This window comes from Lotus japonicus, chromosome 3 (assembly GCF_012489685.1).
Source record: "Lotus japonicus ecotype B-129 chromosome 3, LjGifu_v1.2".
In the NCBI taxonomy this organism is placed as follows: Eukaryota; Viridiplantae; Streptophyta; class Magnoliopsida; order Fabales; family Fabaceae; genus Lotus; species Lotus japonicus.
Genome location: NC_080043.1, coordinates 3127356 through 3153996, shown reverse-complemented (window position 1 = coordinate 3153996; position 26641 = coordinate 3127356). Strand labels below are relative to the sequence as shown.

General features: G+C 32.8%; 1 protein-coding gene across 1 annotated transcript; it reads left to right on the top strand.

The window, feature by feature from the left end:
• Positions 1 to 1894: 1894 nt before the first annotated feature.
• On the top strand, positions 1895 to 7665 carry LOC130749849 (seed linoleate 9S-lipoxygenase-2). The gene is made up of 9 exons (XM_057603211.1): positions 1895 to 2179; positions 3067 to 3353; positions 3627 to 3867; positions 4264 to 4581; positions 4815 to 4900; positions 5390 to 5491; positions 5589 to 5893; positions 6135 to 6398; positions 6754 to 7665. Exons 1-9 carry the CDS (start codon positions 1948 to 1950, stop codon positions 7505 to 7507), a joined length of 2589 nt encoding a protein of 862 aa, XP_057459194.1. The 5' UTR covers positions 1895 to 1947; the 3' UTR covers positions 7508 to 7665.
• The last annotated feature ends 18976 nt before the right edge of the window (positions 7666 to 26641 follow it).

The window sequence follows — 26641 nt, the reverse complement described above, 5'->3', positions numbered from 1 at the left end:
ATGCAAAGTGTGTGGTGATAGCGTGCAGGCATTGGTTGGCGTTGATGTAAGGTACGTGGTTATGTCGATGACTGATGAACTTCCGGAGAAAGCCAACATGAAAGTTGCACCATAAATTTTCAGCAAGGTTTCGACATGTGGAAATTCTTGGAATGGTTTATTTCGAAGTGATGAAAATTCTTGTGATGGCTTAGTTCCCAGTGTAGTGTACTCTTTATGGTGGAGTATGATAATTTAATTTGTCGGTATATAGACAATGAGAATTATGTTTGTTGGTGAAGACAATGATTGTCGGTGTAGACAATGAAGACTGAACCATTACAATCAAGGTGGAGATTGTTGGGGTTGATTGCAATGTAAGTCCCACATTGCTAATGAAGGAAGAAAAAGATCAAGAAAAGCTATTGGAGAAGTCCCACATCGCTTAGATTAGTGAGAGGTGGGAGAGTTCAAGGCTATATATAGGGATCTCAGACTCCTTGTTTCAACACACCAAAACACCAAAGCAGTAGCACCTGAAAACACTTTAAGTTTATATTTGTGTTTTCTTTTTCTCTTATGCTCTTAAGAGTATTGTGAGATGTAGTTCAAATATTTACTTTGGAGAGCGTGGGTGTACTGGGGTCATGAGGTGGTTGAGAGTGAAGTCTATGTGTTGTAACAATTTTAACATAGTGTTTATTCTCTGGTTGTCGGTTTTGACAACGACCTTGGTTTTTTCTCCGGTTTTTGAGTTTCCACGTTATATTCTTGTGTTGTTGATTGCGCTCCTGTTTTATGTTACTTTTTCAACTGTGTTATTTCCTAACACCAACAACCCCTAACATCTACACCACTAAGACTAGGAGAGGTCCTCACTTGAAAACAAAAGCAACGTCAAATTCAACCGAACGAAATCCTATCAAATCACACAACACCAGCAAAACAAAGATTCAACCTATACTGTATAAACCAAAAGACCTAACATCATAAAGCAATAAATGCAATAGAGCTAGATCGAAAGCCTAAATAAAAAGGGACATGAAACAAATAAAACAGAAAAATAAAAACCAAAAATGAGCGAACAAGCAAAACGCAGACAACATCGTCAGCACCGTCTCCAACCATCTCCAGATTCGCTATTTTTCAAATGAACTACTACACCAACCCAGTTGGTTATTTATTTATGCTTTACATTCTCATTCATTTCATTTTCATTTTTTTTATTAAATCACCATCAAATCATCACTTTTTTGTCTTTTATACCTATTTTGTTATTATACATCGGAAATATAAATTACACACTTCAAAAATTGATTTATGAACCTCCCACTTCCAACTCATATGTCCTCAGCTCTTACCACTTGAGCTATACACCATCCGGTCACTATTATAAGCAAAAAACAACTTTTAGATTCATTTAATAAATGATGTATTTAGTATTTAAAAACTTGTTTTTTACTTATAATAGTGACCGGATGATGTATATTATTTGGGGACATATCTATCTCTTTTAAGGTGTGAGTGTATAAAATATTTTTTTTCCATTTTGAAATAATCGTTTTTATTTATTTCTTAAAAGTCTTCGTTTAGCAAGAAAAATCAAATTGACAAAAAAGGTCTTCTTCGCAATCCGTAAATATATTTTAATATATAAAAAATATATGGTAAATAACTTATACTAAATATTGGATTTCATAAATCATAACTAAGTAAAAACTAGTTTCATGCGTGGCCCGATTTTTGGAACAAGTCCACCACCACCATATTATTCCTCTTCATAAAATATTGTTTTTAAATTTTGATACTAATATAGTAGTCGTAATTCTAAAAGAATATGAAAACTCTACTCAACTCTGTACAATATAAATACAGCATAGCTTGCTTGGTTTCTCGCAAGCAATTCACTCTGCTAAAATTAATATAAGTAGTATAGTATTGCTGGTGTAGCTTTGAGGAAGTTTCAAAATGTTTTCAGGGGTGAGCGGAATCCTCAACAGAGGCCAAAAGCTCAGAGGGACAGTGGTGTTGATGCGCAAAAATGTGTTGGACTTCAACAACATTGCTGATATCGGCACCGGAAACCTCGGAGGAGTCATTGGCACCGGGCTCAACGTCATCGGTTCAACCGTTGATGGCCTTACTGCCTTCTTGGGTCATAGCGTCGCCCTCCAGCTGATCAGTGCCACCAAGGCTGATGGTTTGTTCTTTTCTTTATAAACTTCTGGGATTGTTAACAAACATGTCTAGCTATACTAAGTTTTAACAAGTTAGTATAAATATTTATCGGTTTATTTGCGTAAGCTTATGAAAATAGTTTAAGGTCTATATATACAATTTTTTAAATTTATTTTCATAAGCTATTTATATTAGCAAATGACTTGGCGCTTATATATAATTACGTTATTTTTCATATTGTCTAGCGGATTGAGATCTTCTCTGTCTTCATCATTTAGTGTTTCTTTCGTGTCTCACCAATCAAATTGTACATTTAATTTTAAAAAAGGATGGTTATGACACTTATAAACTTACATGAGTGATATTTAATAACATGACATTATTTAATTTGTAGAATATAGAAAAACACTAAATGAAGAAAGAAGATGACAATCGCTTTTGCAGCTAATCCCTGTGAATGTAAATTTTCTTTCTCTTTTTATGTGTCTTCTTTCATGTTTCACTAATAAAAATTTATCATATCAACTAAAAAAGACGTGAGTGATGTGACTACAAACTTAATGAATGTTTTTTAATTGAGATGATAAAATTTTATTGGTAGAACAAAGAAATGATAGTAGTCGATTTCCCTTATTCTTACCCTACTTGGACTAGTATCTTTGGCACAAGAATGAAAAAAAGAGGGTTGATCCGTATCATCTTGATTTAATTCTAATTTTTCTATTTTTTCAAGAATTAAGAATATCGAGAGTCGTTAAGAATATCGAGAGTCGGGTTCTTGTCCTACCCATAGCAAACCGAACACGCTGAGCTAAATCTTCTTTTATAGAAATTGCTCATGATACATTTTTCTTTGAAAATTTAACTTACTTGTATCAGTCACTGAATTTTTGTGTGAATCTTTTGTAGAGAATGGAAAAGGGAAAGTTGGAAAGGACACATTTTTGGAAGGCATCATTGCCTCGCTACCAACCTTGGGAGCAGGAGAGTCTGCATTCAACATTCACTTTGAATGGGACGATAGCATGGGAATTCCTGGTGCATTTTACATAAAGAACTACATGCAAGTTGAGTTTTTCCTCAAGAGCTTAACTCTTGAAGATGTCCCAAACCATGGAACCATCCGTTTTGTTTGCAACTCTTGGGTTTACAACTCAAAACTTTACAAATCCCCACGCATTTTCTTTTCCAATAAGGTATGAAATTATTGTTTTCTCAGCAAGCAAATTTATCAAATCAAATATGGTGATTATATATTTATATTTATATATGTATGTACATACGATTTTTGGCGGTCATTCAATCAGCATAGCGCTTACCGGCAGTCTATAACCTCTGCCAACATTAGCGGCTGGATTGATGTTTGTAAAACTTATATGTACACATGACATTTTCGAATCAAATATTAATATTTTTTCCTTAACATTATGCTTTCAATGAAAAATTGTACATAATATAATATGATGCAGACATATCTTCCAAGTGAAACACCATCTCCACTAGTGAAGTACAGAGAGGAAGAGTTGAAGATTTTAAGAGGAGATGGAAAAGGGGAGCGCAAGGAATATGAAAGGATCTATGATTATGATGTCTACAATGATTTGGGTAATCCAGATCACGGCGAAAATCATGCTCGACCGATTCTTGGAGGGTCTAGCACCCATCCATACCCTCGCAGGGGAAGAACCGGTCGATATCCATCAAGGAAAGGTTAGTCTAGCTAATATGTTTTTCAATTAAACGAAGGAAAATGATCGGTAGACACCAAATTAAAGAAGAGCGGAGTAGCAACTATAGAGACAATAGATATTATATATGATCATATGTGACAGAGATAGAGAGAAAAATGATATTGAAAGTTGCAGCCATAAATATGATTTGTCTTGAGCTTTTGGGTGTTTGTGTCTATTGAGACCTCAAACAAGAATATATCTTACAATGATTGAGCAGAAATCAAAGAGAGTTGTTTAAATGAGTGAATGAAACAATATGTCATAGTTTCTGAAATATATACATTTTTTATGTGCTTTGATTCTTTGTTTTTTCAACTATTAAGTTCTTATTATTGTTTACAAATTAATATACCCTACTATTTTTGTTAAACAGATCCAAACTGTGAGAAACCAGGGGAAGTTTATGTTCCAAGAGATGAAAACTTTGGTCACTTGAAGTCCTCAGATTTTCTTACATATGGAATCAAATCTTTAACTCAATTTGTGTTACCAGCTTTCGAATCTGCGTTCGATATGAATTTCACTCCAAATGAGTTTGATAACTTCCAAGATGTGAGAGACCTTTTTGAAGGTGGAATTAAGCTTCCTTTAGATGTAATCAGCACAATTAGCCCCTTACCAGTTATCAAAGAACTCTTCCGTACTGATGGTGAACAGTGCCTCAAGTTTCCACCACCTCACATCATTCAAGGTGATATTCATAATCAATTCTGATATTTAGAAGCTACTCAGAAAAGCTTCTTTGGAGAATTGATTTTGGCTTCAGAATCAATTCTAGAATGATTTCCAAATATGCACTTTTTCATATATAATGTCATTTGGACTACTGGCATTATATCATATGCAATTAAGCATAATGCAAAACTCAGGCTTTGCTGAAGTAATTCCATTTAGCAATGATTTCCTTTATGATCTTTTGAGCAGTGAGTAAGTCTGCATGGATGACTGATGAAGAATTTGCAAGAGAGATGCTTGCTGGTGTAAATCCTTGTGTTATTCGTGGTCTTCAAGTAAGTTCAAGTCTCTATTACTAAGTGAGTTTGGTTCCACGGTTGGGAGCTATAGGATCAATCTTTATTGATCAGAATTGCTTTTAGGTGATTATATATATGTATGGCATTAGACTTAGAGAATTGACTCTAGTCCCAAAATCAACTGTCCTGACTCCTGAGAAAGCAGAGAGTAGTTTCTGTAGTGAACATAATCAAATGTGAAATTTCATAAATGGATTTCACAACATATAATATAGAAATCACTTTACTCATAAACATATCTAGATATAAATCACTTCACTTTTACCATAATCAATTTTACCAAAACTAAATTTATCTAAAATCACTTCTGACAATGCTGATACAGACATTCACTAAACAGTTTGAAACATCGAATTCAATGTCCATGTTAAATTGGTTTATCAATAATAACCACCATAATGAACTGAATATTATATATCATGGTTGATCATATTTTTCCACATGATATTCTTTGATGAATGGTAGGAATTTCCTCCGAAAAGTAATCTGGATCCTACAATCTATGGTGATCACACCAGTAAGATAACCCCAGAAGTCCTGGAGCTAGATGGGTGCACACTGGATGAGGTAAAAATGTTTGTCTTATAATTCCACTGTAAAGTAAAAGTTAACTTATATTCTTTTCTGGTGATACAAAGTGATTAAAGTTAATTCTGTGTAACAGGCACTTGCTAGTGGGAGGCTATTTATACTAGATTACCATGACATATTCATGCCATATCTTAGAAAGATAAACCAGACTAATGCCAAGGCTTATGCCACCAGAACTATTCTTTTCTTGAAAGAAAATGGAACTTTGAAGCCACTGGCCATAGAATTGAGTTTACCTCATCCTGATGGAGACAAATCAGGCGCTGTTAGTCAAGTCATTTTACCTGCAAAAGAAGGTGTTGAAAGTACTATTTGGCTACTAGCTAAAGCTTATGTGGTTGTGAATGATTCCTGCTATCATCAACTCATGAGCCATTGGTATAAAGTTTATCCTTGCAATCTAACATGAACTCAATCTCTCTCTACATGTGTGTGCGTGAAGGATTTAGATTTCAAACAATTCAAGTTTAGAGATCAGACTTTTGAATCATAGAAGTCCAAATTTGATAGTACTGTTATGGAATCCTAACTTCTATGAATTCAGGAAAATCTGACTGCAAGAAAGCCGGATCCGTGCGTGAAGTGTGTTAAGTCTCAATTTTTTTCTATGTGTTTGTAGGTTAAACACGCATGCTGTGATCGAGCCGTTCGTTATAGCAACACACCGGCAGCTTAGCGCGCTTCACCCGATTTATAAACTTCTAACTCCTCATTATCGCGACACCATGAACATCAATGCACTTGCTAGGAATGCTTTGATTAATGCTGATGGCATAATAGAGAGAACTTTTTTGCCCAACAAGTATTCTGTGGAAATGTCTTCAGCAGTTTATAAGAATTGGGTTTTCCCTGATCAAGCACTACCTGCTGATCTTATCAAAAGGTAGTTAATTTCTATAAACATATACCTCTAAAACATGAGACTTGAAAAGAAAAACTAAGGTTTGAAATATACTGTTTGGGTTTTGCTATGTTACAGAAGGAAAATACTAAATATTACTATACGAAACAGGAGAAGGGGTAGCTATCATTCACTACCTCCCATGATTTCTGTCAAATAACACAGTTAACTTCACTACATCAGCATTTCTTGTAATTCTTGCAAATCTTCTTCGTAACATATAACATTTCTGGTTACAGAAACAGGAATTGGTCCAAGTATGGAACTCCAAAGCATAATCATGCTTTAAATTTAGATGGTGTTAGTAATTAACATGTGTTTACTTTGCTTGATTCAGAAATGTTGCTGTTAAAGATTCATCTGCTCCACATGGACTTCGACTTCTGATAGAGGACTACCCGTATGCTGTTGATGGACTAGAGATATGGGCTGCTATCAAAACATGGGTCAAAGATTATGTCTCATTGTACTATGCAACAGACAATGATGTCAAAAATGACTCTGAACTCCAACATTGGTGGAAAGAAGCTGTGGAGGTAGGTCATGGTGATTTGAAAGACAAGCCATGGTGGCCTAAGTTGCAAACACTTGAAGAGCTCATTGAAACTTGCTCTATCATCATATGGACTGCATCGGCGCTCCACGCAGCAGTTAATTTTGGGCAATATCCTTATGGAGGTTTTATCCTTAACCGTCCGACTATGAGTAGAAGATTGCTTCCTGAGAAAGGAACTGCAGAATATGATGAAATGGTGAAGAGTCATCAAAAGGCTTATTTGAGAACAATCACACCAAAGCTTCAGGCTCTCATTGACCTTTCAGTGATAGAAATCTTGTCCAGGCATGCTTCTGATGAGGTCTACCTTGGAGAAAGGGAGAATCCACATTGGACCTCTGATGAAAGAGCTTTACAAGAATTTGAGAAGTTTGGAAGTAAGCTGGCAGAAATTGAGGCAAAACTTGCTAAGAAGAACAGTGATGCGAATCTGAGGAATCGAATCGGGCCGGTTGAATTGCCATACACTTTGCTTCATCACAAAAGTGAAGAAGGGTTAACTTTTAGAGGAATTCCTAACAGCATCTCTATCTAAAGATAGAACCTTGTGGTTTCTTTTACATCCTATTGCAGTATACCATCCAATAAAGAGATGCAAGACTAGTAGTCAAATAATCTGCATCTTATCTATGTTTTTGTATATTTAATAAATGCTGTAATTTGAAACCTCCAGCTCCATCTGGTTTGCAATAATAAGAGCAATATTAGTTTGTGATTTGCTCCTGTTATGTTCATAAGCTACACTTTATAGCTTCTCCTTAAAAGGGAATATGGAGTCTCCAACTACAGGTGCCAAACACGCTAATAACCACCCATCAATTAAGTGCGAAAGCAAGAGTATCCATTGTGAGTTAATTTTGTAGTATGTTAAATATTGCAAATAGAATCAAATTTAGAAATAAAATCAAGATTTGTGAGTTAAATATAGCCTAGTTTGAGGCAAATTTTGTTAAAAGAACAAGCTAACTTTATTTGGGTGATTTGTGAAAGCCAGGGATAATAAACTACTACACTCTTAAAGACCAATAATAACAAAAAGTTCTTCCAACTTCCATCTTTATTGTGGTGATTTGTGAAAGCAAGGAATAATAAACTACTCCATAACAAAAAGTTCTTCCAACTTCCATATTAAGCAGGGCAATAAATTAATGTAAATCATACTACTACCTCTGTTTCTATTTAATTGTCTGGGAATAGAAGAAACACACATATTAAGAGCATCTCTATTCTCCAATGTTAATTCTTAGAGGTGAGTTCTTAAGTAAAGAACTAAGAATCAGGTTCTTAAGCATTGGAGACGGTTGACGTGGTGTTCTTGATTTTTAAAAATAAGAACTAGTTCTTATATAAACAACTTTGTCTTATGAGTTCTTAGCATAAAAAACATTTTTTCTCTCAAATATCTAAATTACTTTATTACTTTATGAAAATAAAAAGTATAAATAATGTGGTGTGATTGAACCAAATGAATAGGGCTAAGAATTCAAAGTTAAGAACTTGTGGTTAGAGCGAAATATGCAAAAGTTGCTTAAGCATATGTTGCAGTACGAGCACACATGAATAATGTTTAAGAACTCACATCTAAGAACTAGCATTGGATATGCTCTAAGGAGTGCAATTAATTTTGTTAATTTTCATAAAAATATTATTTGTTTTCGTATTTTACCCTTTAGAATATGTTTTATCTTTCCTCATTTATTTCTCTTTTAAGGACACTATAAGGAAAAACATCATTTAAAGGTCTTTTGAAATGCTAAATTGACAAATATATAGGAACATTTTTTTTTTCTTTTCTCCAAAGTGAACAATTAATAAGTAACGGAGGTAGTAAAACATAGTGCACGAGCATTTATTGGCATTGATGAAGATTATGTTGATGGCTAAAAAACATTATAGATAAAGTCAACATGAAAATTGCACCATAATTTTCAGCAAGACTTTAACATGTAGAAATTTTTGGGATGGTTTAGTTCTAAGTGAAGTGAAATTCTTGAGATAATTTAGTTCCAAGTATCACTCTTTATGGTTTTTCTTTGTCGGTGTAGTCAATGAAAATTATGATTGTTGATGAAGACATTGATTCTTAGTGTAGACAGGTGAAGGCCCTCACAATCAAAGTAGAGATTGTTGGAGTTAATTGCAACTTGAAAGTCCCACATCGGCTAGTACAGTAAATTAAGATAGGAAAGTCAATGAAGCTCTTAGAGAAGTCCCACTTCCTAGCGTGGTAAAGGAAGAGGAAAACTAAGGCTACGTTTTGACATAAGTTCTTTGTTTGAAGATGTACCCGCTGGAAACACTATAAACTTATATTTATGCTTCTTCTTTTTCTCTTACACTCTTGTTTTAGAGTGTGGTAAGATGTACTTTAAATATTTTTTTAGAGAGTGTGGGTATATTGAGACTATGAAGAGGTTGAGAGTGAAGTTTATGTGTTGAAACAATTTTCACACAGTGTTTAATTTCTGGTTGTTAATTTTGGCCACACCCATGGTTTTAATATGATTTTAAAATTTTTCACGTTATATTATTGGGTTGTGATTATGTTTTCATTTTAATTTATCTGATTTCCCAATAGATCGTTCAAGTGCACGTACGCGAGCATTGGTCTACGTTGATACAAGATGTGTGATGACATCCCGGGAGCGAGATCGAAGCTTTTGTCCACAAAGGTCACACTATTAAATTAATTGATATGCTATTCTATCACAAGTTATAAGAACAATAATTAGGCATTAAACTAAAACAAACTTTTGTCATAATGATATGCTGGGAATCAAGGAAGAAAACTCACATATAAGAAGTAGAAAAAAGGTTAATTATCATCTTATAAATTTAACGCAGATTGACACACCTTGTATAATTTATGATGTCAACAAAATATTTTATTACTTAACTGCAATTTTTTACAGAAATAAAATTGCAAACCCTCTCAATGCAATTTAAGGCCATAATTGTGAACGCCTACAAATTGACACAATTACCCAAACCCAATACACTTGAAGGAGTAGTGTTACAAATTCAACCTAACCCTCCATATTTATAATAACTCTCAACTTCTTTTTTCTTCACACTTTTCGATGTGGGACATAGATGAATACTGACTTTCTATACTTCTTTCTTCTCACACAACTTGGTGTAAGACTTGGATGAATACCTACTTCAAAACAACATATTCTCTCTTCACCCACAATCTCACATTGCTTCACCTTGTCATCAATTTTATCCTCACAAAGTAAAAGGTCATTCTAATAACTGACTACATTTGCAGAATGAGTGCTTTTCAATGTTTGTGTCTTCTCCTATGGGCTCCATGAATCCTCCATGAATTTTGACATCTCGTCAAATGATTGATGTGAAAATATAGACTACTTCTTTTCTTTTCTTGATTGGAACCTCGACTTCTTTTCCTCTCTTGATAACAATCAAAACTCTGATACCATTTGTTGAGAATCGGCAGAAGATATTAAATCTCCACACTTACAAAAGCACACTCATTATAAACAGAAAATAAATAATTAAATAAATAATAGATAAATAAATATCTCCTATATTTAACGTGGTTTGACACATCTTATCAAACCCAAGATTTCAGCAAAATACTTTATTCTCAACTGCAATTTTTTACATGAATAAATTGCAAGGCCAGAGTTGCAAACCCTCACAAAGGCACACGACTACCAAAGCTCAATATACCAAAAGATTAGTGTTGTTGTGATGAATAAACTCAACTTAACTCCATATTTATAATAACTTTTCACTTCTTTCTTCTTCGCACTACTCGAGGTGGGACTTAGATGATTACTGGAAAAAAAAATTCTCTGCTTTCTTCTTCACATCACTTGATGTGGAACTTGTATGAATACCTACTTTAACACAACATGAAAGCACTTACTTTAAAGTAAGTGCCAAGTGCTAGCAATGTGTCTCTTGTTATGGGAGTTGATGATCTCCTCTAAGAAATGAAAGTGTATTCTTATAGTATTTCTGCGCTACCATGGAAAATAATATGTTATTGCTAACAGAATCATAATAGAACACGAGCATTGGTTGACAATGATCAAAGGTGTGTGGTGAGATGAGATCTTGTCGATGGTTGAAGAATTTCTGAAGAAAACCAACATGAAAGTAGCACCATAAATTTTCTACAAGGTTTTGGCGTGTACTATTTGTTGGTGAAGGCAACAAGAATTAATATTGTTGGTCTAGATAGTGAAAGCAGAAGATGTATCATTTACAATCGAAGTGGAGATTGTTGGGGTTGATTATAATGGTGGAGCAAGTCTTATATCACCATTATGATGAATGAATATGGAGTAAAAAAAAAGGCCGCTATTATATTGGGGAAGTCCCACATTGCCTACGATGCTGAAGTAAGAGAGATGATACAACTATATATAGGACCTAAATGTTTTGTTTGTAAACGCATCAGTTATTAGCACTTTATGCTTATACCTAGCTTTCTTAGTTTTAAATATTTACTTTGTGAGAGTCTAAGTGTACTAGGATATATTTATTCTCTTATTGTCGGTTTAGATTTTATTGTGCTTATTTTAATTTGTTTGGCAGTGTTATTTCCCAACAATTATTGGTATAATTATTTTGTGTTGTCCTTGAAAAATAATGAGTACGGTTGGAGGAACAAATAAAGAGAAGGAAGCAAAGGCAGAAACTGAGGTGGTACCAATGTCATGTGAGGAGAAGAAAGAACTTTCCCTGGAGGAAGCAGCAAAAGCAAAAGCAAAAGCAATTTTGGCATCACAGTCATGGCAGGAGCAGTTAGAACTTTGCAAGAGGGAACAAGAAAGCTTAAGAAAAGACGTCCAAGAACTTGGGGCATGGGTAACTATATAATTTCCTTCATTCTTAATTTTAAATTTATTGGCATTTTGAGTGTGTTGATACTTGTCAAGCCTTCTTAATCCTTAAAATAATTGTCTCTATTTAATAAATCTCAAAGAAAAGTAATTTTTCCCTCAATTATTTTGTTATTTTGTAGGTTGATATGATAGAGACCATGAACGACGAACAACTCAAAGAATATCTAGAAAATCATCCCCATGACTTAACTGAGGGACCAGAGACAAAGAAAATAAAAAGGTAAATTAGGGTTTAATTTGATGTTATTTTAAAATGGACACGAAAAAATTAATTTTTTTTTATTGAATAATGGGTTGATACAATTTCAGGTCCTAAGCACCGGCAAGTCCAAATGTTCTTCACTCTCCAAAGGATAATTGCTTCAACTTGGGGGTTCTATAGTAAAAGTGCTATCTTTTTTATTTGTTCTTTGGGCATTATGTTTTTGTTGGGTATCATTGGTGGGTTTTATTGTTAAGAAGGGATATGTTTCACAAGTTGTTAAGATCTCTTGAATATGATTATCTCTTTTTGCTTTAAAATAATAATTAAATGGTTTCTGATTGGTTGCAAATACTTTAACCAATAATGAAGCTTGAAATGTGTTTTTCTTCTATGTTTGTTTTTGCACATGTTGTTCTTCTATGTAAGTGCCTTGGGTTTGGGAAATCAATGGTGAAATAATTTTCTTGTATGTATGCATGTTTGGTATTTTACTATTTTTCTTACCATTTGGTTGCTTCACAGACAACCCACTCCCTCTAAACTGTAGTCGGATTTTCAATTTATTAATTCACTATTGTCACGATTTCGTAGCCCATGTAATTAAGATTAAATGGTTCCAATTTAAAATCTGATTTCAGGTGTATGAATTATGAAGTCATGATTGAATTTAGCGAAATTCAAAGACAGGAAATCCAAATATTTTGGTGTATTTGTGGGAATCAAATGCAAAATCTAACTGATTTGAGTTTTGAACATATTGAGTCAATCCCCATAATGTTAATATATATATATATATATATAATTAAATTAAATTAAATTAGGTTGACCTTAATTATTAATAAAAAAATTAATTAAAATTAATGAAATATTTTAAATTTATTAATTATTTAACTTTATATTTTTTTCTCATGTATAAATTAAACGCTAAATATTATAATCATCAAAATTAGATGCTCTCGTATGAAACTAGTACTAAGACAAGTGATTTTCTTTTGCTACAAAATTTATGATAAAATGATGAGAAATCATTAATTAAACAAGTGATATTGAGTTAAATCTTAAAATTAAGAGTTTCTTTAACAATATTTTCTATAATTAAATATATCAATTGTTTTTAATTTTTTTACACATCAGAAAGAAATATATTAATTGTTAGTTAAATAATGAATATTAAAGTTAATTTACAAAAACATTAATCAGTAAGTACAATTTGAGAAAAACATTTTTTTGTATAGATATATTATTAAAATAAGTTAATTTTGGTCGGTGCAGGGAGGTCCGGTTCAGATAGATCGGGTCATCACAGACCATATCTAGCGGCGCATAAAGCACAAGCCCCTCCACCACCTCCACCACCACTTCCATCTTCCCGGCCACCTCGTTCACCCCCTCCCCACCTCCTTCGCCACCACCACCACTACTATCTTTGGTGGTGACTCAGAAGACTAGGTGAGGATGATGAACAATAATGAATATTAAAGTTAATTTACAAAAACATTAATCAGTACAACTTGAAATTTCAAAAAAAAAGTACAACATGAGAAAAAAATATTTTATGTATAGATATATTATTAAAATAAACCATCTTTCCCACCTCGTTCACCCCCTCGCCCACCTCCTCCGCCACCACCACCACTACCTTTGGTGGTGACTCAGGAGGACTAGGCGAGGATGATGACCAATATTGATGATATTCAGCGCCATAAGGAGCATCTACAAGCAAAGCTGGATTGTCTCCTCCATGAGTGTGACCATTTGGAGGATGGATTGCGAGAGGCGAAGACGGTGGTGGAGTTTCAACTATTTTCGGTGGCAGTGGAGAACGCGGTGACACCGGAGAACATAAAGACCTGGGTGCTGGAGTCCTACAATGGCGACACAATTTCGACCATTTTCCTGTTATATATCTTTTATTTGTTCTTTATGTGATATGTTTTTGTTGGGTATTATTGGTGGGTGTTATTGTTAATTGAACTTTATTCTACTTGAGAAAGGATGTTTCCCAAGTTGTTATGATCTCTATGATTATCCCTTTTTAATTTTTTTTTTAACTTTTCTGTTTGGTTGCCCATACTTTTAACCTAACAATGAAACTTGGAATGTGTTTTTCTTCTATGTAAGTGGTTTAGACTATAATCAATAGTCAAGTACTTTTCTATGTATGCATATATGGTGTTGTTCTTACCATTTGGTTGTTTCATAGACAACAGTACTCTCTCGCTTACTTACAGAGTTACAGTGGGATTTTGAATTCCTTAATTCACTATAGTCATGATTTGGTAGCCCATGTTTTTTTTTTATATCAAAAAGATAAACCTTTAAGGATTGATCCCGGCCACCCGGGACCTTTTTCACTCAATCCACATATCCCGGACTACCACTTAGCTATGATTTGAGAACAGATTTGGTAGCCCATGTGACTAAGATTAAATGGTTTAAATTTAAAATATGATATCAAGTGAATAATCAATTCAATTTTTCATATTCAATCTAGATTTTAATCAGTTGATTATGAAATCATTACTATAATGAATTTAGCAAAAATCAACGGCAGGAAATGAGAAAATCCAAATCATTATCGTTTTTCTTTTGAATTCAAAAATCAATATCAATTTCAATTATATAAATCTATCAATATATATATAAGTGAAATTTATTTAACCTGTATATTAATGAAAAAAATTAATTAGTTATTAATAAAATTTTATATTATTCATTATATTAATTTCTAATTTTTAAAGAAATTATATTCAATTTCACATATTTAAAAATAATTTTTATTATTAATTAAATTGTAATTATTAATGACATTTTGAGAAAAAAATTAAAAATAATAATGATGATAATAAGTAAAAGTAAGACTGACTTGACCTTTGCCCGTAAAAAAAAAGACTGACTTGACCTTCACATTAGTAAAAAATTTAGTTAGTTATTAATAATATTTAATATTATTCATTATATTAATTACTAATTGTATTAATTTTTACTTTTTAAATAAATTATATTCAATTTCACATATTTAAAAATAAATTTTATTATTAATTAAATTGTAATTATTTAATACAATTTGAGAAAAAAAATAAAAATAATAATGATAATAATAAGTAAAAGTAAAATTGACTTGACCTTCACATTAATAAAAATATTAGTTAGTTAGTTATTAATATTATTTTTGCTTAAAGGGTCAAAAGGCCCTTGAAATTATATAGGGAATCAGTTCCAATCCCTAAAAAAAATTTATCAAATTGGATCCCTAGAATTTTTTTTAATTCAATTAAGAACAAAGGTTGTCACACTTCAATTTTATCCTAGTCAGCAATTCCACGTGGCATTTTTATTTTTTTAAATTGAAAAATTATAAAACTTTATTTTTTAATTCCAACTCATTTATTTAAGCAGAAAAAAAATAAAAAACTTAATAAAATCCCTATTTTTTTTTATTGAAATGAAATCTGTTAATTTTTTTTTCAAGGGCCTTTTTAATTCCAAGTCATAAATTAAAGCCTAAATACTTGGACTAGAGGGGCTACGCCCAGAGGGTTGCCGGCCGAGTGGCGGGTGTCTGGCCTGTGGACTGGGCCTCAGCTAGCGAGGCCCAACCAGCCCATTAGGGGCAGTTACACTATAAATAGGTAGCAGATATCACTTGTAAGGGACTTTGGCTCATTTTATGAATACACACATGAAATTCAGTTATTCTCTTTCTAACTCTCTCTCTAGTAATGCATTCTCTCTACACTCTAGGGGCTACCACATCTCTCAATGTTCCATCCCGAAACAATACTTAATAAAATCTTAATACAAAACCTAAACTAATTACTAATACTCCATAATCTTATCTATTCTAAGTAATCATCTGCTTATAAAAAAAAACCTAAGTAATCATCTATCCCCAAATTGAGCAAAACACTGCAGATTGTGGAGAGCAAAACACTAACTTATACCATCTTCTCCTTCGTCCCTTCCTCCTACGTGGTTCCTGGCTCCTCCGCCGCCGCCAATTTCGACACCACCGCAGATTGAGGCAGATCGGAGTAGAACTAAAGAGGATATTATGGCAAAGCTTGAAGCTTGATCCACATCTGATTCACACCTTTCTTCCTCTTCTCTCGATCTAGGTTGGGTTCGCTCGATCTAGATGTGGTTGGGGGTTGCGGTGGGTGTGGCTGGGTTGGGGGTTGTTGTGGGGGTGGGGGGGTGTGGCTCTTGTGAGTGGAGAGGTTGTGTGTCATGTGGTGCTGACTCTAGGGATGAGATGTTTTTGGGGGGTTTTGGGTGTAGGCAGGGGGCAAGGGTGGGTGCCGGTGTTATTATTTTTATGAAGTGGTGTGGTAGAGGGATGATATCAAGCTTACGGCTTTGATGCAGGTTGGGGGCATTTGATTTGGTAGCTGGCAGGTGTGGCTTTGGGAGATTGATATTCATCTGGTGTTCAATGTGTTGGCAGATTGGCTCCTTCTTATTCCAGCATATATGTTGTTTTTAGTTCTGTTCTTTGGTTTTTATCCAGTTGTGGGTTTGCTGTTGAAGAAGAAAGATGATGAATTGGTGAAGAATGATGAACCTGGTTTTGAAATAATTAAGAATGAAGAATCATGAAGGTTGGATAAAAAAGTTGTTTTATTGGGAGACTAGGTTTTTGTTTAGATTAGGTTTTTGTTTAGATTAGAGATTTTATTTAAATTAGGGATTTTATTAAGTTTTTTTCTGCTTAAATAATTGAGTTGGAATTAAAAAATAATTTTTTATAATTATTCTAATTAAAAAAATAAAAAAGTCATCTGGAATTGCTGACTAGGACAAAATTGAAGGCTAGCAGCATTTGGCCTTAATTAAATTAAAAAAAAATTCTAGGGACTCAATTTGATGTAAAAAAAATTTAGGTCATGGAACTGATTTCCTTTATAATTTCAGGGGCCATTTGACCCTTTAAGCATATGTGGCAGTACGAGCACACATGAATAATGCTTTAGAACTCACATCTAAGAACTAGCATTAGATATGCTCTAAGGAGTGCAATTAATTTTGTTAATTTTCATAAAAATATTATTTGTTTTCGTATTTTACCCTTTAGAATATGTTTTATCTTTCCTCATTTATTTCTCTTTTAAGGACACTATTAGGAAAAACACCATTTAAATGTCTCTTGAAATACTAAGTGGACAAATATATATGAACATTTTTTTTCTTTTCTCCAAAGTGAACAATTAGTAAAGAACAGAGGTAGTATAACACAGTGCACGAGCATTTATTGGCATTGATGAAGATTTTGTTGATGGCTAAAAAACGTTATAGATAAAGTTAACATGAAAATTGCACCATAATATTCAGCAAGACTTTGACATGTAGAAATTTTTTGGATGGTTTAGTTCTAAGTGAAGTGAAATTCTTGAAATAATTTAGTTCCAAGTATCACTCTTTATGGTGAGGTGTAATAATTTTCTTTGTCGGCGTAGTCAATGAGAATTATGATTGTTGATAAAGACATTGATTCTTAGGGTAGACGGCTGAAGGCCCTCGTAATCAAAGTAGAGATTGTTGGAGTTAATTACAACTTGAAAGTCCCAAATCGGCTAGTACAATGAGTTAAGATAGGAAAGTCAATGAAGCTCTTAGAAAAGTCCCACTTCCTAGGATGGTAAAGGAAGAGGAAAATTAAGGCTATGTTTTTTACCTAAGTTCTTTGTTTGAAGATGTACCCGCTCGAAACACTATAAACTTATATTTATGCATCTTCTTTTTCTTTTACACTCTTGTTTTAGAGTGTGGTGAGATGTACTTTATATATTTTTTAGAGAGTGTGGGTATATTGAAACTATGAGGAGGTTGAGAGTAAAGATCATGTGTTGAAATAATTTTTACACGGTGTTTAATCTCTGGTTGTTAATTTTGGCCACATTCATGGTTTTAATATGATTTTAAAGTTTTTCACGTTATATTATTGGGCTGTGATGATTGTGTTTTCATTTTATTTTATCTATGATTTCCCAATATAGGCATCATAATCGATAGTTCAAGTGCACACAAGCATTGGTCTACGTTGACACAAGATGAGTGGTGACATCACGTGAGCGAGATCGGAGCTTGTGCTCACAAAGGTCACACTATTAAATTAATGGCTAAAAAGCATTTTTGGCCCCTGATGTTTTAAGTTTGTGCACATTCTGCCCCTATCTATTTTTGTCGATGTTTCCACCCCTCATGTTTTCAAACAGTGCACCGTCTACCCCTCACGGAGGGGTAGACGGTGCACTGTTTGAAAACATGAGGGGTAGACGATGCACTGTTTGAAAACATGAGGGGTAGAAACATCGACAAAAATAGAGTAGGGGCAGAATTTGCACAAACTTGAAACATCAGGGGCCAAAAATGCTTTTTAGCCTAAATTAATTGATCTGCTATTCTCTCACAAGTTATAAGAACAATAATTAGGCATTAAATTAAAACAAAGTTTTTTCATAATGACATGCTAGGAATCAAGGAAGAAAACTCACATATAAGAAGTAGAAAAATAAATAAACAATAGGTTAATTATCATCTTACTATAAATTTAACGCAGATTGACACACCTTGTATAATTTATGATCTCAACAAAATATGTTTTTACTTAACTGCAATTTTTTACAGAAATAAAATTGCAAACCCTCTCAATGCAATTTAAGGTCATAATTGTGAACTCTTACAAATAGACACAATTACTCAAAGCCAATACACTTGAAGGAGTAGTGTTACAAATACAACCTAACTCTCCATATTTATAATAACTCTCAACTTCTTTTTTCTTCACACTTTTCGTTGTGGGGCATAGATGAGTACTAACTTTCTATACTTCTTTCTTCTTCACACAACTTGATGTAAGACTTTGATGAATACCTGCTTCGACACAACATGTTATCTCTTCACCCAAAGCCTCACATTGCTTCACCTTGTCATCAATATTATCCTCACAAAGTAAAAGGTCATTCTGATAACTGACTACGTTTGTAGAATATTGAATGTTTTTCAATGTTTGTGTCTTCTCCTATAGGCTTCACGAATCCTCCATGAATTTTGACCTCTCGTCAAATGATTGGTGTGACAATATATATAGACTGCTTCTTTTCTTAATTGGAACCTCGACTTCTTTTCCTCTCTTGGTAGCAATCAAAACTCTGATACCATTTGTTGAGAATCGGCAGAGGATATTAAATCTCCACGCTTACAAAAGCACACTTATTATAAACAAAAAATAAATAATTAAAAAAATAATAGATAAGTAAAAGTCTCCTATATTTAACGTGGTTCGACACATCTTGTCAAATTCAAGATTTCAGCAAAATACTTTATTCTCAACTGCAATTTTTTACATGAATAAATTGCAAGGCTCGAGTTGCAAACCTTCACAAAGGCACACAACTACCAAAGCTCAATATGCCCAAAAGATTTGTGCTGTTGTGATGATGAAGCTCTACTGAACTCCATATTTATAATAAGTTTTCACTTCTTTCTTCTTCGCACTACTCGAGGTGGGACTTAGATGATTACTGGATTTTTTCTCTGCTTTCTTCACATCACTTGATGTGGAACTTGTATGAATACCTACTTTAACACAACATGAAAGCATTTACTTTAAAGTAAGTGCTAAGTGCTAGCAATGTGTCTCTCTCGTTATGGAAGATGATGATCTTCTCTGAAAAATGAAAGTGTATTCTTATAGTATTTTTGTGCTACCATGAAAAATGATAAGTTATTGCTAACAGAATCATAATAGCATACGAGTATTGGTTGACATTGATCAAAGGTGTGTGGTGAGATCGTGTCGATGACTGAAGAATTTCTGAAGAAAGCCAACATGGACGTAGGACCATAAACTTTTTACAAGGTTTTGGTGTGTAATATGGTGAAGGCAACAAGAATTAATATTGTTGGTCTAGACAATGAAAACAGAAGATGTATCATTTAAAATCGAGGTGGAGATTGTTGGGGTTGATTATAATGGTGGAACAAGTCTTATATCACCATTATGATGAATGAATATGGAGTCAAAAAAAAGGCCGCTATTATATTGGGGAAGTCCCACATCGTCTAGGCTGTTGAAGCAAGAGAGAGGATACAACTATATATAGGACCTAAATGTTTTGTTTGTAAACGCATCAGTTAGTAGCACTTTATGCTTATACCTAACTTTCTTAGTTTTAAATATTTTCTTTGTGAGAGTATGAGTGTACTAGGATATAGGGTTGAGATTGAGAGAAGTTTATGTGTTGTTAAAATTTTCACATAGTGTGTATTCTCTCATTGTCAGTTTAGATTTTATTGTGCTTATTTTATTTTGTTTGGCAGTTTTATTTCCCAACAATTATTGGTATATTATTTTTTGTTGCCCTTGAAAAATAATGAGTACGGTTGGAGGAACAAATAAAGAGAAGGAAGCAAAGGCAGAAACTGAGGTGGTACCAATGTCATGGGAGGAGAAGAAAGAACTTGCCCAGGAGGAAGCAGCAAAAGGAAAAGCAATAGCAAATGTGGTATCAAAGTCGTGGCAGGAGAAGTTAGAAATTTGCAAGAGGGAAGAAGAAAGCTTAAGAAAAGACATCCAAGAACTTGGGGCATGGGTAACTAGATATAATTTCCTTCATTCTTAATTTTAAATTTATAGGCATTTTGAGTCTATTGATACTTGTCAAGCCTTCTTAATCCTTAAAATAATTGTCTCTATTTAATAAATCTCAAAGAAAAGTAATTTTTCCCTCAATTATTTTGTTATTTTGTAGGTTGATATGATAGAGACCATGAACGACGAACAACTCAAAGAATATCTAGAAAATCATCCCCATGACTTAACTGAGGGACCAGAGACAAAGAAAATCAAAAGGTAACAATAGGGTTAATTAATTTGATGTTATTTTAAAATGGATGCGAAAAAATTAAAAAAAAAATTATTGAATGATGGGTTGATACAATTTCAGGTCCTAAGCACCGGCAGGTCCAAATGTTCTTCACTCTCCAAAGGATAATTGCTTCAACTTGGGGGTTCTATAGTAAAAGTGCTATCTTTTTTATTTGTTCTTTGGGCATTATGTTTTTGTTGGGTATCATTGGTGGGCTTTATTGTTAATTGAATTTTATCCTAATTGAGAAGGGACATGTTTCACAAGTTGTTATGATCTCTTGAATATCATTATCTCTTTTTGCTTTAAAATAATAATTAAATGGTTTCTGATTGGTTGCTAATACAAAAACCAATAATGAAGCTTGAAATGTGTGTTTTTCTTCTATGTAAGTGCCTTGGGTTTGGAAAATCAATGGTGAAATAATTTTCTTGTATGTATGCATGTTTGGTATTTTTCTAACCATTTGGTTGTTTCACAGACAATTCACTCCCTCTAAATTGCAGTCGGATTTTCAATTCATTAATTCACTATTGTCACGATTTCGTAGCCCATGTAATTCAGATTAAAATGGTTCAAATTTAAAATCTGATTTCAGGTGTATAAATTATGAAGTCCAGAAAAAAATAATTTATGAAGTCATGATTGAATTTAGCGAAATTCAACGGCAGGAAATCCAAATATTTTAGTGATTTAGGTTTTTGAACATATTGAGTCAATCCACATAATGTTTTTTTGACGGTCAAAGTCAATCCACATAATGTTAATATATATATATATATATATATAAAATAAAATAAGGTTGACCTTAATTATTAATAAAAAATTAATGTAATATTTTAAATTTATTAATTATTTAATTGTATATTTTGCTCATGTATCTTAATAATATATAAAGCCCATCCACCAAATTGGGCCATGATGCTTTATAATTTTCACATGTCATGTTTTTATTGGTTGTTTTACTTGATTTTCCACATGTCCATTTTTCATTGGTCCAAATCCTTAATTTTTTATTAGTCGACATTAATTACAACATTAATCAATAAATAAGTAAATACATAAATCAAGTTAGTTAAAAATATCTACATTTAATTCAAATTAGTTAATTAAGGAATATTTAGAGCAATCAATACCAAGTAATTAGACTCTTTTTTTTTTTTGAACTCTACATTCATGACTCTTAATCGTACAAAGATGATATTTTGCTTATTTTGGTGAAGAAATTGCTTATTTAATTTTAATTTTAATAACTAATCTACTTTCAAAAAAATTAATAACTAATCAATAATAATGACAAAAAATAAATAAAATTCAAATTTTAAATATATTAATGAGAAAAAATGAAATAATAATTTAAAATCCCACTAATGTTTTTTTTTTTCAATTTTTTTAACAGATAAATAGAATAACATGCATCATCCTGACAATACTTTTTCAACAGTATGAAATTCAAATTTGAAACATATTAAAGAGTAAATTTGAAATATTAATCATGATTAAAATAAATTCTTAAAAAATAAGAAATAGACAACGAAGCACTAAATTCATACGAAAAAATAGATAGGGAGTTCAAATTCAAAGATTAAATTTTGTTTATGTATATTTTTATAAATACTAATACAAATAATTTAATTAACACGATCAATTTCGTGATTCAATAATAAAATGTACATTTTTAATGTTTTCCATTATTCATTGATATTAACTCTCAATCAAAAAGAAAAAGAGAAACTCTCAATCATTTTGATCTAGATGCCTACCAGATCTAAGAGAATATTCATATTAAAGAGTAAATGTGAAATATTAATTGTGATTTAAATAAATTCTTACAAAATAAGAAATAGACAATGAGGCACTAAATTCATACGAAAAAAATAAATAGGGAGTTCAAATTCAAAGATTAAATTGTTTATGTATATTTTTATAAATACTTTGAATTTAAAATAAAAGTATTTTCTGTATTTTTTAGAAAAATAAAAAATTAAATATTATAAAAAATGTAGTTTCTCAATTATTATATTTATTAAAATTTATATAAAGTCAAGGTTTTACAACCTTTGTCAATGGCAATGCCCCGTATTCAAATTCTCTCCATTACTTATTTTAAATATTTAGTTAACTTCATAAATACTTCTGTTGTTACTTTTGGTTGTCTGCATTTTTTCAAAAACAACCTGATGTCGAAGCAGATGTTGTAACATCGTGCTGTGACATTTGTCCTGCGGATCTGCTGTGTGTTTGGCTGATTTTTCTAGAAGCTTTGGATGGATTTCGTGATAATCAAGTTAAGGTTATTGAAGAAGCTTCTATTTTTATCTGGAATATAATATAGTGGAATCAAATCTGTTGAAGAAGATTTGATTTGGTTTAAATTGTGAAAGATGTTATCTTTTGTTCAAATCTTATTTGATAAGATTTGTTACTGGTTTAAAAGATTTGTTCCAGATCTGTTTTATGGACTCTATTTTCGTGCAAGCCCATTGAAGATCAAGACCAGAAGAAAGCCTATTTAAGGAGGCTTAACCCTAGTTGCAAAGTGTGCCTTGGGCACCCAAGGATTGGGTTTTTAGGGTTTTGTTTTGTGAGTCCTTGTTCTGTTATTTTGTACACCACTCTACTGCCTCCATTGATAATCATATGGCTTAGAGTTGGTTTGTTTAGTTGAGTTGTAATCTCTTCAAATATGTGTTTGATCTTGAGATCGTTTATACTCTTGTGTGTAAGAGACCAATCACTGTGGCAGTGATTGTGAGAGAAAGTGAGAGGGGGTTCTCATACTTAGGGGGAGACCTAAGTAATAAACCACGGGTAGGAATAGGTAGAAAGGCTGGGAACTGGGGCAAAACTGTTAAGACCTTTTTGTACTTGATTCTCTATAATAGTGGATTATCTTTCTCTTGGGTGGAAGCCCTCCAGATGTAGGTGATGTTGCACCGAACTGGGTTACCAATCCTCTGTGTTCTTTATTGTTATATTGTTGCTACTGTGCTGTTTCTACTGTATTAAACATTGTGGCTTAATTTCTGTACTGTTGTGCAATTGTCGAACTGATTGTCCCAACATCGCGTTCGACATCTGTCCTGTGCACGAACCAGAATTTCAACTTCAATCATTTAAATTAGCAAATTTTTTAAATTCAAATAATTTAACTAACACAATCAATTTTGTGATTCAATTATAAAATGTACATTTTTAATGTTTTGTATTATTCAGTGATATTAACTCTCAATCATTCTGTTTTGTATTAGAGACCTACCAAATTTAAGAGAATATTTTAGAAAGCCCTATCACAGCACAAATAAAGAAAGATCATAAAATAAATGTGTATTATGTCATAAATGAGTAAAAAGCTGTTGAATACAATTAGAAACCCCCCTTTTATAATGGGTGGATCCGTAACCCTAACGAACATAGGGAATTGGGCCTCACATATCTAAGGCCCAATTCCTGATATAAGAAGTTAAATAAGCACAAATCAAACTCTTAGGCGGGAGACTCTCCCTGCCTGCCCAAGATCGTCCTTCTTATCTAGACTAATGCTTTTCTAATTATTTAGTTTTTATCATCTTTCTTGTAGGGAACTTATATTGAAGATCTATATAAATGTTGTTTATGACATTTGCTATTAAAAGCTAATTCGAGTTTATGGTTATTGGCATTATAATAAGGTAATATTTTTCATGTTTTTACTCTGGTCGGATAGCAGGGGTTTCCCTGAGTGTAACTCTTAGATGTTTGTTCCGTAGTTTTGTTATTTTATAGATGATGGAGATGTCAAAACATGATTACCATAATTTTGCTCCCTTGTGTGACTATTCCCTTTGTTTTGCTTTCAAATTCTATTTGAGAACCATGTTTCCAGCCTTTAAAACTGGAATTTGGTAAATTATAGTTTCCCTTAAAATGGATTGCAAACTATTCTGACTAGGGAGAATTCTATTATTTTGGGTTTGGGAGTTTATTAACGAACATCGGTACATAATTGATCCTTTTGGTGGCACTATTCAAGTGAGAATTATAATTGTGCTTTAACCCATTAGACATCTACTGAAAAATGTATCCTAGGGGCCCTCCAATTTTAAAATTGTTCTAACACTCATTCTGATATGCACAGACACTAACAATGCATTTGAAGAAATCTTCAACTTGCCTTTAGTCAAGGCATCATTGAGCATGATAGACAAGATGAAGTTAAACCATTAATATTCATGCACTTTTCTTTATTTAAGCATTTTTTCTCTTATTTGTATAGTTATCCAAGTTTTTTGACGAGTACTTGAATTGCTTCTGATGGTTTTCTTGCTAAATTTATTCCAAGCTTGCTCCTGATTAAGGATTCAATTTCATAACATACTTTAGTGATACATATAGCTAACCTCATTGACTACTCAACAATGTAGACAGCCACGAGAATCATGGTGTTGACAAAGGAAACCCTATTTGATATGAACATTCAGGTGCAAAGAAGTTGCAAGTGCTGGTGGGCACCAAGAAGAAGATTTGGAAGTCAAAACTAAGTACATAGGAAATGAACCAAGACCATTTTTATCTCATGTATCAATAATTTTTTTTTCTACTTATTGATTTAATACACCACATTTATGAATTAAAAATATTATGCATTAGATTGAGGTTTATTTAGATTTTTTAACTGTCTATGTTTTAAATGTGGAGTTGTGCATTCATATAGCATCAGAAGCTATGGTTGCCTTAGAGAGACCATAGATAATACTGACTATGATTAAATTTGAAGGACTCTCAATTGAGGGTTTGAGACTATAATGTAGGGTGCCGGTGAAAGATCTATCATCAATCATCGTTGCACAATTCATTGGGGATATGTCAGCTCTCGAGGGCAAGGGCTTGATACTAGCACATCAATGTTCTAGAAGGAGTTGTTGGTTTGCAGTCATTGGATATTAGACATCACTGATGTTGTTGATGGCAGCATGTGGCTGGATTTTTTAGATTGATGGACGTAGATGATATCAATGAGCTTGACTCCAAAATACTTGCATCCCATCATGCTTATTCTGTTAGCATAGGATTTCAAAGGGATAAATGAGACGAGGCAAATGCTTGGATAGAATCTATGAGCCTTTTGAGTCTATGAGCCTTATACAAGTCGAGAGAGTGATTGTCTTGCCAAAGCAAGAAAATTACACCTATGAATCTGATGTAAGAAACAACAATGATAATGAATATGATGAGCACATTAATGAAGTATTTTTAAGTTCGAATTTAAGTATGTCACGCCAAATTGATGGATTATAGTTGGATCACATATCATTGCCTTTTTTCATTGTTGGTGGAAGTAGTTAAACAAATCTATAGTAAGTTATTTTAATAAATTCATTAGTAAAGCAATTTAGAAAGTGTACGTATCACTCTCATCTTTCTCTTCTTCACGGTCAGTTGTACGTAGCACTCTATAGAATACGATAAAAGAAGAGAGGGGTCTTAAAATTTGTATACTTTCCTCTTTATCTTTTTCACGGTCAGTTGTACGTAGCACGCTCTAGAGTATGATCAAAAAGGGGTCTTAAAATTTGTATACTGGATGATGAAAGAAACATACGGACTTCTACCTTGAATGTAGTGTATAAGGAAGTTTTTGCTAATGTTTGTTGTATTTTTTTTGTGCATAGGAAAATTAATGTTTGTTATATTGAACAATAATATGTAAGATACATGCTATCATGTATTCTTCA

Excerpts from the sequence above, each read along its gene's own strand:
- LOC130749849 (XM_057603211.1), top strand. The coding sequence starts at position 1,948 with ATGTTTTCAGGGGTGAGCGGAATCCTCAACAGAGGCCAAAAGCTCAGA. Across the intron at positions 2,180-3,066 it reads CAGTGCCACCAAGGCTGATG|AGAATGGAAAAGGGAAAGTT; the intron begins GTTTGTTCTTTT and ends AATCTTTTGTAG. Across the intron at positions 4,582-4,814 it reads ACCACCTCACATCATTCAAG|TGAGTAAGTCTGCATGGATG; the intron begins GTGATATTCATA and ends TCTTTTGAGCAG.